Source organism: Rhinoraja longicauda, chromosome 9 (genome assembly GCF_053455715.1).
Source record: "Rhinoraja longicauda isolate Sanriku21f chromosome 9, sRhiLon1.1, whole genome shotgun sequence".
NCBI lineage: Eukaryota > Metazoa > Chordata > Chondrichthyes > Rajiformes > Arhynchobatidae > Rhinoraja > Rhinoraja longicauda.
The window spans coordinates 35,685,789-35,703,448 of record NC_135961.1 but is presented as its reverse complement, the minus strand read 5'-3'; the positions used below and the strand labels follow the sequence as shown (position 1 = coordinate 35,703,448).

Below are 17,660 nucleotides of genomic sequence, written 5' to 3'. Positions count from 1 at the left end.
TCATCTCCGTTCTAAATGGCCTACCCCTTATTCTTAAACTGCGGCCCCTGGTTCTGGACTCCCCCAACATGTCCAACCCCTTAATAATCTTATATGTTTCGATAAGATCCCCTCTCATCCTTCTAAATTGCTCAATGTTTCCAATCTAGCCGCTCCAGTCTTTCAACATATGACAGTCCCGCCATTCCAGGAATTAACCTAGTAAACCTACGCTGCACGCCCTCAATAGGGCGGCATGATGGCGCAGCGGTAGAGTTACTGCCTCACAGCGAATGCAGTGCCGGAGACTCAGGTTCGATCCTGACTACGGGTGCTGTACTATACGGAGTTTGTACGTTCTCCCCGTGACCTGCGTGGGTTTTCTCTGAGATCTTCAGTTTCCTCCCACACTCCAAAGACGTATAGGTTTGTAGGTTAATTGGCTGGGCAAATGTGAGAAAAAAAACGTCCCTAGTGGGTGTAGGATAGTGTTAATGTGCGGGGATCGCTGGGCGGCACGGACCCAGTGGGCCGAAGGGCCTGTTTCTGCGCTGTATCCCTAAATCTTAAAAAAAACGAAAATCTAAATAGCAAGAATATCCTTCCTCAAATTTGGAGACCAAAACTGCACACAGCACTCCAGGTGCGGTCTCACTAGGGCCCTGCACAACTGCAGAAGGACCTCTTTGCTCCTATTGTAGGGGCATACGGATTGGCCAGGTAGTCTAGAACCCTCGGATTGGTTTACGGGTCACGTGGTGCGGGAGCGCGAGGTATTTAAGTGTCTGGCACCAAACTCAGGTTAGAGATTAGATTAGCGAGCGAAGTTAGTGTTAGTCCAAGAGTAAGTACGTTGCGTTTGTCACGGGTTTTATCGACAATAAAGTCTTTGGATAATATCGCTCGTTTGGACTCACTACATTGGTGACCTCGAACGTTAGAATCGAAGCAGCAGCATGTCGCAGGCGGGAGCGAGCGCAGGCGAAATTCATCTACCGCAGTTCCATCTTAAAAGGGTGGAGGAAGACCAGGAGAAGTACCACCACCTGGTGAGCTGTCTGCAGGCGGAGGTGGCTGCGCGGGTCAGTCAATACCTGACCAGTCCACCCCAAACAGGGCAGTAAGTGGGGCTCAAGAGGCTCCTGCTGCGGACTTTCGTCTGGAGTCAGAACCAGCGGGCTCTGAAGCTCCTCCATTTGCCAGAGCTGGGGCAGCGGCTGCCGTCGGAGTTGATGTCCGAGATGTTGACTTTGATGGGCGACCATCAGCCGTGTATGGTGTTCGAAGCGGCCTTTCGGGAGAAGCTACCTGGGGACGTCAGGTTGGTGTTGGCGGACGTCTCTTTTGAAGATCCGGTAGCGTTCGCCGAGAAGGCCGACACGCTCGTTAGGGTGCGGCACACCCGAGACGGCTCGGTTAACCGGGTCTCGAGGCCCAGCGGCAGTCGGGGGAGCGGCCGGGAGAGCGACACAGTGGCCGCGATTTCGCAGTCGGCCCGCCAAGAAAGGGCTGCGGCACCTGTTCATTGGCAGCGGGCTCGAACAACATGGCCGAATAGGCGTGGCTGGTGCTTTTTCCATCGGCGGTGGGGCAGTGAGGCCCGAAGCTGTAGAGCCCCGTGTTCGTTTCCGGGAAATGCCTGGGCCGATCGAATGTAGAGGCAGTCTCGATTGGCCGTAATTGCCACCTCTACGCTACAGATCAGAGTACCGGGATCGTTTTTTTAGTGGATACGGGAGCGGTCGTGAGTATTGTGCCCCCCTATGACTGCGAAGTTTGGGAGGGGGGGAAGGGCCCGCCCCTCATTGCAGTGAATGGTAGCACCATCCGTACTTACGGTAAAAGGGCCATGTCCCTGTCCTTCGAGTTCAGGACCTACCGTTGGGATTTCATCGTTGCGGATGTGGGCCAGGCCATTTTGGGTGCAGATTTCCTATGGGCATTTTCTTTGGTCGCAGACGTCCGCGGGAGAGGCCTGCAACCCTCGGCTGGTGTACGGCCCCGAGGTACCGGGCCGGAGGCTCCTACAAGCGCCGCCCCACCCAAGCCAGTGATCCAGGCCATTACCACGGCTCCCGGTCAGTTCGATGCGGTCCTGGCCGACTTCCCGCAGCTCCTCGTCCAGCGTTTCGATGCACCTTCCGAGAAGCACGGGGTTGTTCATTTCATCCCGACCGAGGGGCCGCCGGTTTTTGCCCGGGCACGGCGCCTCCCACCCGACAAGCTGGCCATGGCTCGAGAGAAGTTCCTAAACTTAGAGAGTCTGGGAATTATTCGGCCTTCCAGTAGTCCGTGGGCCTCCCCCTTGCATATGGTTTCCAAAGCGTGTGGGGGGGTGGAGACCATGTGGGGATTTCCGTCGACTCAACGCGGAAACGCGGCCGGACCGCTACCCGATTCCGCACATTCAGGACTTCTCAGCTAGCCTGGAGGGGGCTACAATTTTTTCAAAAATTGATTTAGTGCGGGGATATCATCAGATCCCGGTCCATCCGCCGGACATTCCAAAAACGGCTACCATTACTCCTTTCGGGTTGTTTGAATGGTTGCGTGTGCCTTTCGGCCTTAAAAATGCAGCTCAGGCATTCCAGCGTCTGATGGACCGGGTGGGTCGAGGGTTGCCGTTTGTGTGTATTTACCTTGATGATATTTTGATTGCCAGCCGTTCGGTCCAGGAGCACTTGGTCCACCTCCGCACGGTGTTCCAGAGGCTGCAAGATCACGGCCTGATTCTCCATCCGGACAAATGCCAATTCGGCCTGTCAGCGGTGGATTTTTTGGGTCACCGGGTTACTCCGGCCGGTGCCACTCCTTTGCCAGCTAAGGTGGACGCGGTCCGCTCTTTCCCTCGCCCTACTACCATCAAGGGCTTGCAGGAATTCGTGGGCATGGTGAACTTTTATCATCGGTGCGTGCCTGCAGCAGCTCGGGTCATGCGTCCCCTTTTTTAATGTCTTGCGGGTAACCCCGCTGAGTTGGTATGGTCCGCAGCTGCAGAGACGGCTTTTGTCGCGATCAAACAGGCCCTCGCCAATGCCACCATGCTCGTACACCCGCGCTCCTCCGCCCCCACGGCTCTGACGGTGTTCGCCTCAGATGTGGCGGTGAGTGGGGTTTTGGAGCAGCAGGTCGACGATTACTGGCAGCCCCTGGCGTTTTTCAGCAGGCAGCTCTCTCGAGCGGAGCTCAAGTACAGTGCGTTTGATAGGGTGCTCCTGGCCCTTTATTTAGCAGTCCGCCACTTCCGTTATTTTTGGAAGGCCATTCTTTTGTGGCCTACACGGATCACAAACCTCTAACATTCGCTTTTGCTAAGGTTTCTGATCCGTGGTCGGCTCGCCAGCAGCGGCACCTCACCCTGATTTCGGAGTTTACCACCGATGTCCGTCATATTGCGGGTAGGCTTAATGCCGTTGCTGATGCACTGTCCCAGCCGGCCATTCCCTCCGTAGCCGTGGTGGGTAAACAGGTGGATTTCCAGGAGCTAGCGGAGGCTCAGCGCCTGGAAGGGACTGCCGCGGTGTACGCCTCCAGGGCCTCGGGACTGTGTTTGGAGCAGGTGGCGTGTGGCCCCACAGGTACCAAGTTGTGGTGTGATGTTTCCCTTACACGCCCTCGCCCGGTGGTGCCGGCCGCCCTGCGGCGTAAGGTTTTTGAGGCCATTCATGGCTTGGCACACCCGTCCATCAGGGCGACTTCAGCCATGGTGGCTGCCCGGTTTGTCTGGCACGGCCTGCGGAAGCAGGTGGCAGCCTGGGCACGCGCCTGCATTCCGTGCCAGACCTCCAAAGTTCATCGCCATGTCCAGCCCCCATACCAGAGATTCGAGGTTCCCCCCGTCCGTTTTTTCCACATCCATGTGGATTTGGTGGGTCCATTGCCCTATTCTGGGGGTTATACGCATCTGCTGACGGTGGTTGATCGGTTCACGCGTTGGCCGGAGGCGCTCCCATTGTCGGACATCTCGGCGGCCTCCTGTGCATGGGCCCTGGCGTTGCATTGGGTGGCCCGTTTCGGCGTCCCGGCTATCATCACCACGGATCGGGGGGCCCAGTTCACTTCGTCCCTCTGGGCCGCGCTGGCACAGCTGTATGGTGCTCGCTTACAGCAGACCACCGCCTATCATCCCCAAGCCAACGGGATGGTTGAGCGCTTCCATCGGCAGCTGAAGGCGTCCCTCTGTGCTCGCCTGACCGGCCACGATTGGGCTGACCAGCTGCCTTGGGTCCTCCTCGGCATTCGTACGGCCCCGAAGGCTGAGCTGGGCACATCCTCGGCCGAGCTCGTCTACGGTTCGCCCCTGCGGGTGCCGGGTGACATTCTCCCTTCCACTCCCGCCTTGCCACCGTCCGTCACGTCAGTTTTGGGCTCCCTCCGTGCACGGGTGGGTTCTCTGGCTCCAGTCCCGACCTCCAGTCACGGAAGCACAGCAGTTCACGTTCCGTCTGACTTGTGGGGCTGTGATTTCGTGTTTCTTCGGAAGGATTCCCACCGCCCCCCTCTTCGGCCGGTTTACCAGGGCCCGTTCCAGGTGCTGAAAAGAGGGACTGTCACCTTCACCTTGCAGGTGGGAAATCGCCAGGAGCTCGTTTCGGTGTCCCGGCTCAAGCCTGCCCATTTTGACCAGGACCTCCCCGTGTCGGTGGCTCAGCCTCCGCGCCGGGGCCGGCCGGTGGCCGCTCCACTGGTCCAACCAGCGGCGCCCTGTTTGCCACCTCTCGGGCCCCCGCCGCCTATGGTTGGGCCCGGGCCGCCGTTGCCGATCAAGTGCCCCCCGTCACCTGCACCCTCCGCGCCAGGTGACCCCTCATTGCCTCCAGCGGCGGCGTCCTCTCCGCCTCCTGTCACGCTGGGGGTATCGGTTTCCCCCCTCCGTACACGTTCCGGGCGGGAGGTTCGGGCCCTCGTGAGGTATGGTTTTGAGGGTTCTGGGGGGGGGTCATGTAGGGGCATACGGATTGGCCAGGTAGTGTAGAACCCTCGGATTGGTTTACGGGTCACGTGGTGCGGGAGCGCGAGGTATTTAAGTGTCTGGCGCCAAACTCAGGTTAGAGATTAGATTAGCGAGCGAAGTTAGTGTTAGTCCAAGAGTAAGTACGTTGCGTTTGTCACGGGTTTTATCGACAATAAAGTCTTTGGATAATATCGCTCGTTTGGACTCACTACACTATACTCAACTCCTCTTGTTATGAAGGCCAACATTCCATTGGCTTTCTTCACTGCCTGCTGTACCTGGATGCTTCCTTTCAGTGACTGATGCACTAGGACACCCAGATCTCGTTGAACGTCCCCTTTTCCTAACTTGACACTATTCAGATAATAATCTGCCTTCCTATTCCAACCACCAAAGTGGATAACCTCGCACTTATCCACATTAAACTGCATCTGCCATGCATCCACCCACTCACACAACCTGTCCAAGTCACCCTGCAACCTCATAGTATCTTCCTCACAGTTCACACTACCACCCAGCTTTATATCATCTACAAATTTACTAATGGTACTTTTAATCCCTTCATCCAAGTCATTAACGTATATTGTAAATAGCTGTGGTCCCAGCACCGAGCCTTGCGGTACCCCACTAGTCACTGCCTGCCATTCTGAAAGGGACCCATTTATCCCCACTCTTTGCTTTCTGTCTGCCAACCAATTTTCTATCCATGTCAGTATCCTACCCCCAATGCCATGTGCTCTAATTTTGCCCACTAATCTCCTATGTGGGACCTTGTCAAAGGCTTTCTGAAAGTCAGAAAGCCACATCCACCGGCTCTCCCCTGTCAATCTTCCTAGTCACATCCTCAAAAAATTCCAGAAGATTAGCCAAGCATGATTTCCCCTTCGTAAATCCATGCTGACACGGAACGATCCTGTTACTGCTATCCAAATGCTCCGCAATTTCGTCTTTTATAATTGACTCCTGCATCTTCCCCACCATTGATGTCAGTCTAACTGGTCTATAATTTCCCTTTTTCTCTCTCCCTCCTTTCTTAAAAGTGGGATAACGTTAGCTACCCTCCAATCCACAGGAACTGATCCTGAATCTATAGAACATTGGAAAATGATCAGCAATGCGTCCACAGTTTCTAGTGCCACCTCCTTAAGTACACTGGGATGCAGACCATCAGGCCCTGGGGATTTATCAACCTTCATCCCATCAGTCTACTCAACACCATTTCCTGACTAATGTGAATTTCCTTCAGTTCCTCCGTCACCCTAGGATCTGTGGCCACTAGAACATCCGGGAGATTGTTTGTATTGTGGCGGCTCCCAAGGGTCGGGCCATACCACAACCGACCCCTCGGCACGGGAATGGACCAGTCCAGGGGGGCGGTCCGGTACTAGAGATATAAGGACAAGGTTTTGGGCGCGAAGCCATTCCGGCAGACTCGACCCGTCTGATAACCGACTATTAAAACCTTAACGCCCCCAAAATACCTGGCTCCTTGCCTTTATTTCGGGCCCCTACCGACGCGCCACATTGATGACCTCGACGGTCCATTCATGGTATGATGGGTACAAGATCAAAAGCCGACCGCCCGTCCAGCTTGCAGGCCGACCAGGCCCCAGCTGTCGACGCAGTAGGCATCAAGCTCCCGGCCTTCTGGACCACCCGGGCTCGCGTTTGGTTTTACCAAGCGGAGGCCCAGTTCCAGCTGCGGGGCATCACATCCGATGACACCCGTTTCTTCCACCTGGTGGGAGCCCTTGACCAGGACGCGGCCGAAGAGGTAACGGAGTTCCTCCAGGACCCCCCGGCCCACGATAAATATGAAGCACTTAAGGAGCTGCTGCTCTAAACCTACGGGCTAACCCGAATGGAGCGGGCCGAAAGGCTCCTCCTCATGCCAGGCCTCGGTGACCGGCGCCCATCTAGCCTCCTGAAGGAGATGGTCGCGTTACTCGATGGGCACAGACCGTGCCTGATGTTTGAGTACACGTACCTGCTCCTGCTGCCGGCCGACATTCGCCTGCAGCTCACCGACGCTTCCTTTGCAGACACCCGGGCCCTCGGCAGGCGCTTGGACGCGCTGTGGGCGGCGCACCGTGATGACGTCAGCGTGCTAAACGTCACTCCAGCAGCGCCCGATTTTCTCCGGTCAGGCGGGGGAGCTGTGGAAGGAGTGACAGCTATGCCCCGGAGGCCTGCGAGATTGCCCCCGGTGGCCATTGCGGGTCCTGCACCCGCACATGCACCTGCAGTCCCACACCAGTAGGCTCCAGCCAGCACCAGCAGGAAGTACTGGTGTTATTACCACCAGCGCTGGGGTGTGGCAGCCCGACAATGCCGCCAGCCGTGCACGTTCCCGGGAAACGCCGGGGCCGGCTGCCAATAGTCCCCGCGGCGGCCGGCCAGATTCACCGCCTCTTTGCCTGGGATCGGCGCTCCGGGGGCCGCTTCCTCGTGGATACCGGGGCGGAGCTGAGCGTCCTGCCCTCTTCGCCGCTGGACATTCATTCTGGGAAGCGGGGTCCCATCCTCACCGCGGCAAACGGGAGCCACATTCAGACTTATGGTCCACATCGTTTTCGGCGCCAGTCATTTCACGTGGCAGTTCATGATCGCCGACGTCTCCCAGCCGTTGCTCGGGGCTGACTTCCTGCAGGCTCATTCTCTCCTCGTGGACGTCAGGCAGCAGCGCTTGGTCCACTCCGCCACGATGGAGCCCATTATACGCCCGCTGTTGTCCGTGAACTCCCATTTCGCTCGGGTTCTGGCGTAGGTTCCCGATATTATGGCCCCGCAATTCCGGTCGTCGACCCCCAAGCATGGGGTGTTCCATTATATAACAACTACCGGCCCACTCCTCCACGCACGAGCACGCCGACTGCCGCCTGAGAAGCTACGCCTGGCACGACAGGAGTTCCGCACGATGGTGTTTTTGGGGATCGTCCGCCCTTACAACAGCCCATGGGCATCCCCACTCCACATGGTCCCCAAGGCAAACGGGGGCTGGAGACCTTGCGGGGATTATCGGCGGCTGAACGTCGCTACCGCCGAGGACCGATACCCCGTGCCCCACATCCAGGACTTCAACGCCCATTTGGCTGGGGCCACGATATTCTCGAAAGTGGATCTGGTGCGAGGTTACAACCAGATCCCGGTCCACCCGGAGGATGTGCCCAAGACGGCAATCATCACGCCGTTCGGACTCTACGAGTTCGTACAGATGCCGTTCGGCCTCAAGAACGCCGCGCAGTCATTCCAACGATTAATGAACGGCGTGTGTCGCGGGCTGGATTTCCTGTTTGTCTACCTTGACGACATGTTGGTAGCCAGCCGCTCGCGGCAGGAGCACTGTGCCCACCACCGGCAGCTCTTTCAGCAGCTCAGCGAGCACGGGTTGGCTATAAACCTCGCCAAGTGCCGCTTTGGCGTGGCCACAATCGACTTTCTCGGCCACCGTGTGTCCTCGCAAGGCGCGGTTCCCCTGCCGGACAAAGTAGACGCCATCCGCCGGTTTCCCCGTCCGTCTTCAGTGCGTGGCCTGCAGGAGTTCGTCGGCATGGTGGCCTTTTATCACCGGTTCCTGCCATCCGCGGCCCACATCATGCGGCCGCTATACGAGCTGCTGGCGGGCAAGCGTAAGAACGTCGTATGGACCGACGAGGCGGTAACGGCATTTGACGACGTAAAGGAGGCCCTGGCTCGGGCTGTGCTGCTGGTTCACCCACAGGAGGATGCCCCGACAGCCCTTACGGTGGACGCCTCAGAGTTGGCGGTTGGTGCCGTACTGGAGCAACTGACGGACGGGGGTTGGCGCCCCCTGGCCTTCTTCAGCCGGCACCTCAACAACGCCCAGAGGAAGTACAGCGCCTTCGACCGCGAGCTCCTCGCCCTGTACCTGGCCGTTCGTCACTTCCGCTATTTTCTGGAGGGCCGCCCGTTCACTGCTTACATGGACCACAAGCCGCTCACGTTCGCCCTGGCAAAGGTCTCCGACCCATGGTCTGCCCGACAGCAGCGCCAGTTGGCGTACATCTCTGAATTCACTACCTCCATCCGCTTCATCGAGGGGAAGGAAAACCAGGTGGCCGACGCGTTGTCTCGCCCCGCCATCAATGCCGTTTTAGAAGTGGCGCCCGGCATTGACTATTCTGCCCTGGCGGAGGCCCAGCTAACAGACGGGGAGATGCCCGCCTACCGGACTGCCATCTCTAGCCTCCGCCTTGAGGATGTTCCCCTCAGCCCCGGAGGAGCGACGATACTGTGCGATGTGTCGGCAGGTCAGCCGCGCCCCATCGTCCCGGCCGCGTGGCGCCGGAGGGTGTTTGACGTGGTCCACAGGCTGGCTCACCCATCCATCCGGGCGACGACCGCATTGGTAGCTGCGCGGTTCATGTGGCACGGTCTGCGCAAGCAAGTTGGCCACTGGGCCCGCACCTACATTCCGTGCCAGACGGCAAAGATTCAACGCCACGTCCGGGCGCCACTCCAAGAGATCGGTCTACCCTGCCGACGTTTCGACCACCTGCACGTGGACATTGTGGGCCCGCTCCCGCCGTCCCGGGGCATCACCCACCTCCTCACGGTGGTGGACCGCTTCACGCGGTGGCCGGAGGCCATACCGCTGGCCGATACATCAACAGCCACATGCGCTCGTGCGTTGGCCGCACACTGGATTGCTCGCTTTGGGGTGCCGGTGGTCATCTCCTCGGACCGGGGGCCACAGTTCACCTCCGAGCTGTGGTCGGCCATGGCCCACCTGTTGGGCGTGCGGCTGCATCACACCACGGTTTATCACCCGCAGGCAAACGGCCTGGTGGAGAGGTTCCACCGGCAGCTGAAGACAGCGCTGAAGGCGCGACTCTCCGGCCCCGACTGGATGGACGAGCTACCATGGGTCTTGCTGGGCATCCGGACTGCGCCCAAGGAGGACCTGGCTTTATCGTCAGCGGAGCTTGTATACGTGTCCCCGCTCACGGTGCCCGGGGAGTTCGTGCCCTCGTTGCCGGGGCGAGAGGAACCGCCCTCATCCACCCTACAGCGCCTCCGAGAGCGAGTTGGCAAGCTCGCACCCGTGCCGACGTCCCGCCATGGGACATTCCGCCCTTACTGCCATCGGCCCTCCAGGACTGCGCCTTTGTGTTCCTGCGCCGTGACGCCCACCGGACGCCACTCCAGAGGCCATATGAGGGCCCGTACCGGGTGCTGGAGCACGGACAGACAACCTTTATCTTGGACATGGGGGGCCGGCCGGAGGCCGTGTCAATTGACCGCCTGAAGCCGGCCCACTTAGACATTGACCAACCGGTGCGGGTTGCCCAGCCTCGGCCACGAGGTCGCCCACCCTTCCGGGACCCACCACCTGTCCCTCCAACTGTGCCTCCACTGGCCGCTCTGTCGACCGATTACCGTATGCGGTCCTGTCGGGTTGTGCGACCACCATTGCGCTTTGTGCCTCCGGTTCTGGGGGGGGGGGTCCTGTGGCAGCTCCCAAGGGTCAGGCCATACCACTACCGACCCCTCGGCACGGGAATGGACCAGTCCAGGGGGGCGGTCCGGTACTAGAGATATAAGGACAAGGTTTTGGGCGCGAAGCCATTCCGGCAGACTCGACCCGTCTGATAACCGACTATTAAAACCTTAACGCCCCCAAAATACCTGGCTCCTTGCCTTTATTTCGGGCCTCTACCGACGCGCCACAGTATCTTCCTTAGTGAAGACAGATCCAAAGTACCGGTTCAACTCGTCTGCCATTTCTTGTTCCCCATAATAAATTAATTTTTGTTATTAATTTTGATCATTTCTCCTGCTCTCTATCCCTTAGCCTTTTTGCTGGTTCTTTTGGTCTCTCGTCCCAGTGTGCTGTGGTTCTGTCCCTGGCCTGCGGACCTGACGTACCACCTCTCTCCTCTGGGCCTATGGGCTCCAGTCCACTGAGTATCTGATCCTGGGCCTCTGGCTCCCTGCGTGTATCTTTGCTGAGCCCAGTCAGGACCACTGTCACTTAGGCTGGTGAATAGATTACTGCACATTGAAATAAAGAATGGATTGTTTTATCAGTTAAGAGTTGAGAAAGATCTATTATGATAGACTCAGCATTGCAAATTGTTATACTGTGACAATAACAGTGAAGGAAATGCCAACTATATGTTAGTCAGTTGATTCTACTTTCTGCAGAAAGGCACCATTGTAGCTCTGTACAGGGAAGTGGTATAGCAGTGATGCCTCGATCTGGACTGGATTATTTATAAAGACAGAAAACATTCTCGTTCAGATAGGGATATAAAATCTTAAATCATATTGAAAACCTAATACCAAAGTACTCATTCAAGTCAGTGATTAGAAGATGGGCATGTCCAAGAACAAAAGCTGCAGATGCTGGGAATCTGATCTAAAATCAGAAAGTCATCATGATGCTCAACAGATCAAGCAGTACAAATGGGAGGAGAAACAGTTGATGTTTCTGGTCAGTGACCCTCAATAATATAGCCCAGAACTGCCATACAATGAATAAAACAGTGTCAATGTGGCAATGAACTTTACTCCTCCATTTCTGTTTTCCAGGTGAGTGACTTTACCTGGAGTCACGATGGTACTCAGGCACTCATTTCATACCGGGATGGCTTTGTTCTGGTCGGATCTGTCAGTGGACAACGTCACTGGTCGTCGGAGATTAATTTGGACAGCCAGATTACCTGTGGAATATGGACACCTGATGACCAGCAGGTATCAATCAGTACTGTATTTAGACATCTAAATGTTTTACTAGAATTGTGCTCAATATTTTTTTTCTTAAAGCTATCATCATTGCCACACAGGAGGAGGCTATTTGGCCCACTGAGTCAGTGTCTGTTTCTGGAGTGCAATGCTGACAATTCCATTCCGCTGTTGCCATGCAAATTTATTTCCTTCGCTTGCCTATCAGTTTCCCCTTGAAGTCAGCAATCATCTCCACTGCCACCACTCATGGACAGCAAGTTCGAACTCATGACCACTCCATTAATGGGAATATCTTCCCCAGACGTGTCATTATCATCTACAGATTTTTAAATCGCCCTCTGCCTCTTTTGTTCCAAGAAAAGCTGGCTCAATGTTTCCAATCTAACTTCTAACAAAACCCCCTAATTACTGAAATTATTCTGGTCAATCTATTCTGCTTCCCGTCAAAGACCTTCCAATTTTAGTTTTGGAGATACAGAGTGGAAACAGGCCCTTTGGCCCACCAATATTATGCCAACCAACAATCACCCGTACACTACTTGTAGTAAAAAAAACATGGTCCCAACACTGACCCTGGGGGAAAACCACTGTTTACCATCCTTTGGTCTGAAAAAGTAACCATTTATTATGAAAGAACATAAAAGGGGAAGGAATAGGCCAATCAGCCCTTTGGGTGTGCTTCTTCCCTAACTCTTGACTCTTTTGTATTGAAATGTCTATCAAATCCCTTCTTAATTAACCTATAAACCTGCACGCCTTTAGTATGTGGGAGCAAACTGGAGCTCCGGAGAAATCCCACGCGATCACAGGGATAACGTACAAACTCCATACATACAGTACCCGTAATCAGGATCGAACCCGGGTCTCTGGTGCTGCCACTGCTCCAAATCTACCGCTGCTCCACTATGCCTCTCACTCAGGGACTTTGACAGAATGGGTACTGAGAGGTTGTATCTCCCAGTGGGAAGTATCTAGAATGAGGAGACACAATTTCGGGATAAAGGGTCACCCATTTCGGAGGGAAATGAGGTGGAATTTCTAACAGTATGTCTAATTCTTGTAAACAAACTAATTATAACTAGTTCTTGTAAGCAAAGATGTTTGTGCTAATCTTCTATATAATTACCATCCGGTTATTGTTTTTTTTTTAAATGTTCTGCATAAACTTCCTTAGTATTTTGAAATAGAATATGTAGCGAATGCTCTTGTTCCTTTGAATAATTGTTCACTTTGTATCTCAATGTAGGTGCTATTTGGTACAGCTGATGGGCAAGTGATAGTGATGGACTGCCATGGACGTATGCTAGCACATGTATTACTCCATGAATCTGAAGGTATTGTGGGAATGTCCTGGAATTACCCCAGCTTCCTGGTGGAGGACAGTAGTGAGAGTGACACTGATTCTGATGACTACTCACCACCACAAGGTATCTGTATGTCTACCTAACTTAGCACAACTCTGGGCTGGAAATACCAGAAATATAATTTTCATGGTTACAAAATATTGTGTCAGTTCTCTCTGTGACAGCATGGGTTTCCTCCAAGTGCTCCGGTTTCCTCCCATATCCAAAAGGCGTGCAGGTTTGTAGGTTAATTGACCTCTTGTAAATTATCCCTGGTGTATAGGGAGTGGATGAGAAAGTGGGATAATATAGAAACGTGTGTGATCATGTGGTCGATGGTCGGCATGGACTCAGTGGGCTGAAGGTCCTGTTTCAGTGCTGTCTCTCTAAACTAGTCACTTTGTAACTTTTGTTGCAGATGGTCCAGCAATATATCCCTTGCCAATTCAAAACAGCAAGCCGCTACTGACTGTTAGCTTCACGTCTGGGGATATCAGCATGATGAACAACTATGATGATTTGTCACCCACTGTAATCCGCTCTGATATGAAAGGTGAGAAATACAGTTTCAGTGAAATGGGAGCTGGTAGCTTAGTGTATTAGTCAAATCTTGTTTTTCTTTTGGCTGCAAGTGTATGATTCAACAACTAATTTAATTTCTTTGTATCTAAGATAAAACAGTTTCCTTGTTTCATGACATACTGCTGTTTTAAGACTTTAAATTTAACAAAATCAAACTGACATATTCCTGTTCAGCATTTCAGTTGAAATAAGTTTCTGTTGGGCAATACCTGTGAGATTTAGGCTACAGATTTGGAGAGATTCCAGAATCAGAAAATTACAAAGAAATGTTAAGTGGAGTTCTTACAGGAAGAATGTGGGGGCTCTGGAAAGGGTGCAGAGGAGGTTTATCCGAATGGTACATGGATTGATGGGCATTGGCTACAATGAAAAGTTGGATAAATTTAGATTGTTTTCTCTGGAATGTCGAAGGTTGAGGGGGAGATCTGATAGAAGCGTATAAAATTGAGAGACAAAGGTAGGAAAGATAGTCAGAACATTTTTCCCAGGATGGAAATATCAAATACTAGAGGGCATAGATTTAAGGCGAAAGGGGCAAAGTTTAAGGGAGTTATGCGAGGCAAGTTTTTTTTATTTACTCAGGGGGCGGTACATGCCTGGAAAGGGCTCCCGGGGTGGGTAATGGAGGAGGCAGATCTGAAATGCCATTCGATATGACATTTAAGAGTCTTTTGGATAGGTGGATGGATATGGATTATGTGCAGGCAGATAGGAGTTAGACTTGGTGGCCATGGTGATGCAGCGGTAGAGCGGTAGAGTTGCTGCCTTACAGCGCTTGCAGTGCTGGAGACCCGGGTTCGATCCTGACTACGGGTGCTGTCTGTACGGAGTTTGTATGTTCTCCCCGTGACCACGTGGGTTTTCTCCAAGATCTTCAGTTTCCTCCCACACTCCAAAGACATACAGGTATATGTTAATTGGCTCGGTATATGTGTAAATTGTCCCTAGTGTGTGTAGGATAGTGTTAATGTGCGGGGATTGCTGGTCGGTGTGAAGGGCCTGTTTCCGCGCTGTATCTCTAAACTAAACTTGGCATCATGTACGACACAGACATCGTGTGCTGTTCCTGTGCTGCACTATGCTATCTTCTACATATGATTGGTTACCAATATTACCTAGTCTGGTTCTTGGTCCTCCAAAATATTCCAAATGGAATTTAAACTGGAGGTGGCGGAGTATGGACTTAAGCAAGAAGAGCTTCTTGGAGAAGAGCTGCCTTAAATTTAGTTACATCTGGTTGAGTAACTATAGTAGGGTGAAGACTATCCTATGCTTTAATTGTGTGAGGGAAGAATGAATTGCTATACACAGTTACCTAGTACAACTGATAATTTATTATTTCTCGTATATTTGTGTGCTGCTATTGTGTGCAATAAAATTTTGTTTGCCTCGTTGTTCCAGATGTTGTCGTACAGTGGAGTACCCAGGGGGACCTGCTCGCTGTCGCGGGCATAGAAAGGCAGAGTCCATCTTACGAATCGGGAAACGTTCCAATAGTGAAAAACGCTGCTGTTAAATTCTTTAATAACCATGGAGAACATATTTACACACTGGAAAGTCCCACCCAGGTATATAAGGATTCACCAATCATTTTCTAGTGTTGTTAAGTGTTAAACTTTAATACTTGAAAAGCTACTTTTATCAGTTTCACAGAAAATGAAAGTATCAGGTGTTGAATGCTCAAGCAAAATTTGTGAGTCTTTGTTTATTTTGAAAAATAGTCGATTGGTCAAATACACAATGTTAGCTCATGTAGCTCATGTATTTTGTTTCCAGCTCAGAAAATATTATTCTGAGGCAGGCTTGAGGATAAATATTAGCTGTCACAATTATCGTGTCATTTGCAAACTTACTCATCCAAATCGTCCATATAATTAACAAACAATAATGATCGATCCCTGTGACACATCACTTGTTATAGGCCTCTAGTCTGAAAGCAACCCTCTGCCACCATCCTCTGTCTCCCACCTTCAGGCCAATTTTGTATCCAACTCTCTAGCTTACGCTGAATCCCGTGTGGTCTAACCTTATAGGCCAGCTGACCTTGCTCGTCCATGTAGCCAATTTATACAGCACTGCCCTATTGATCTTCTTAGTCACTTCTACAGAAAACTCAAATCAAATTCGTGATAGTCGATTTCCCATGTGCAAAATCATGCTGACGACCATAATCAGTCCTAGTCCTATCATATGCTTGTGGGAAAATTAATCAGCATATTTACTCTTTTATTCCACATGTAATGAACAATTTTAATAGAGTTACTGACCAGTGAGTAATTATGATTGGCAGTTTGGTGCACTCAGGTCAACAAGCAAGAAAAGATAATCTGCTGTTTTGGCTAAGGTGAAGGAGTCAATGAATGATTTCTAAAAATAGCAAGTCTTTAGTGTTTTATGTGAAAGGTCACAGTTTCCTTGAGGATGCTGGTTATGCAGGTCTTAGCAAAGACAATTTTAGTTGGTATTAGACCAAGTGGACTCGTTAGGCCCATTCCTCGTAGGGTTTCCATTGTGACCCCCCCAATCTCCCACTCCATCCCCCCTCCCCCCCACTCACCCACCATCCTCCCCCCAGTCACCCAGTCCATCCCCCTCTCCCTCCCCCCAACACACTCCTTCCTCCTCCTCACCCACTCCCACCCTCCGCTCCACGCCCACTCCCCCCCACCCCCACTCCCCCGTGACGGGGGCAGCAACCCTACCGGTGCATGGAGCCGTTGGCGGCGAAAGCCACTTACCTGTGCCCTGTGCGTGCAGCGCTGATCGGCGGCGAACGGTGATGGGTGAACAGCGGATCCTACTGGTGCACGCACTCGGTTGCAGGCGGGGAGTGTCCCACGGGTCCTGGCCCATGCGTTCAGCACTGTTCGTCGGTGGAGAGCAAAGAGGCAGCGCTGTTCGGTGGCGGGTGACAGCTTGTTAGACCTTCTGCTGCCTCCTCTGGTGCCGCGCTGCACCATGGGAGGAAGGTCAGGCACGAGGCATGCCTGGACGGGCGGCGGTCCTCCCGCTGGTCCTCTGAGGGAGGAGCGCATTTGTTACGGCTCTCATTGGTGAAAGTCATCCCCCCCCTTCCTCATTGGCCAGCAATCGTGCGGGTCCCATTGTCACGTCACACGCTGAACATGGTAAAAAATCGGTTTAAAAGGTAATTTTTCAACTTTAAAATCTCTCTAACTTTAAGAATATAACACCAATTTGAATGAAAGTTGTTTTAAAGCGTTGCCAGGACAATGGTGATTAAGGTGGTGCGAAAATTGTAGCGCTATCGTTTACCGTTTTGGCTGTATTTCCATAACCAAATCTCAGATATGCACATACACATATATATATATATATACATATATACACACACACACACACACACACACACACACACACACACACACATATATATATATACACACATATATATATTTATTTTTTTCATTATTTTTTTTTCAGAGGAATATGTTTATGTTTTGGGGATTTTACCAATTATTACTGTTCTACGCATTACTTATCCAAATAAAAAGTTGATGTATTTTTAGAACTCTCAACAAAAGAATTGCCAACAACCTAACACATCTGGTTTAATACAAGTATCGTAGGTTGTTGGAACCCTCAAGCATTTTTTTAACCTAGGAGAAGTCCGATTACATGCCTTGCAAAGTTTTTTAATCTTAAATTGATAATTGTTCTGGTAGTTTGGAATGTGTTATCAGGTGATCAAACAAAAGGGATAGATCTGATTACCAAAGATTTTTGGGTGTGCCAAAGAATTGTGGTGATGTAGATAATGACGAAGGTTGTATTAGGAAAGGTTCAGAGGGATATGAACTAAACGTGAGCAAACGGGATTGGCTTAGATGAGGCATCTTGGTCAGCATGGATGAGTTGGGTCAAATGGCCTGTTTCTGTGCGGTTCGACTTTTACTCAGTGATTCTCTATTGGAAAAGTAATGAAGAACTGAAGGTGCTACTTGCCTTGTTGGTATCATGTGGCAGGGAAGAATATATATGAAAAAAACCATGAACATAACATCTATGGGATGAACTAAAAAACAAAGTTCAGTTTGTTTTCCATTGTTTATCCCCAACTGAAAACCTAC

At 52.3% G+C, this 17,660-nt stretch overlaps 1 protein-coding gene across 1 annotated transcript in view; it reads left to right on the top strand.

Annotated features, from left to right (window-relative positions):
- The window catches only part of tulp4a (TUB like protein 4a), a 69,524-nt gene that overhangs the window by 17,722 nt on the left and 34,142 nt on the right, over positions 1-17,660 (top strand). The window contains exons 3-6 of the mRNA XM_078405127.1: positions 11,489-11,650; positions 12,891-13,071; positions 13,406-13,540; positions 14,971-15,137. Coding sequence (XP_078261253.1) covers positions 11,489-11,650; positions 12,891-13,071; positions 13,406-13,540; positions 14,971-15,137 — 645 coding nt within the window. The remainder of the gene's footprint in view (positions 1-11,488; positions 11,651-12,890; positions 13,072-13,405; positions 13,541-14,970; positions 15,138-17,660) is intronic.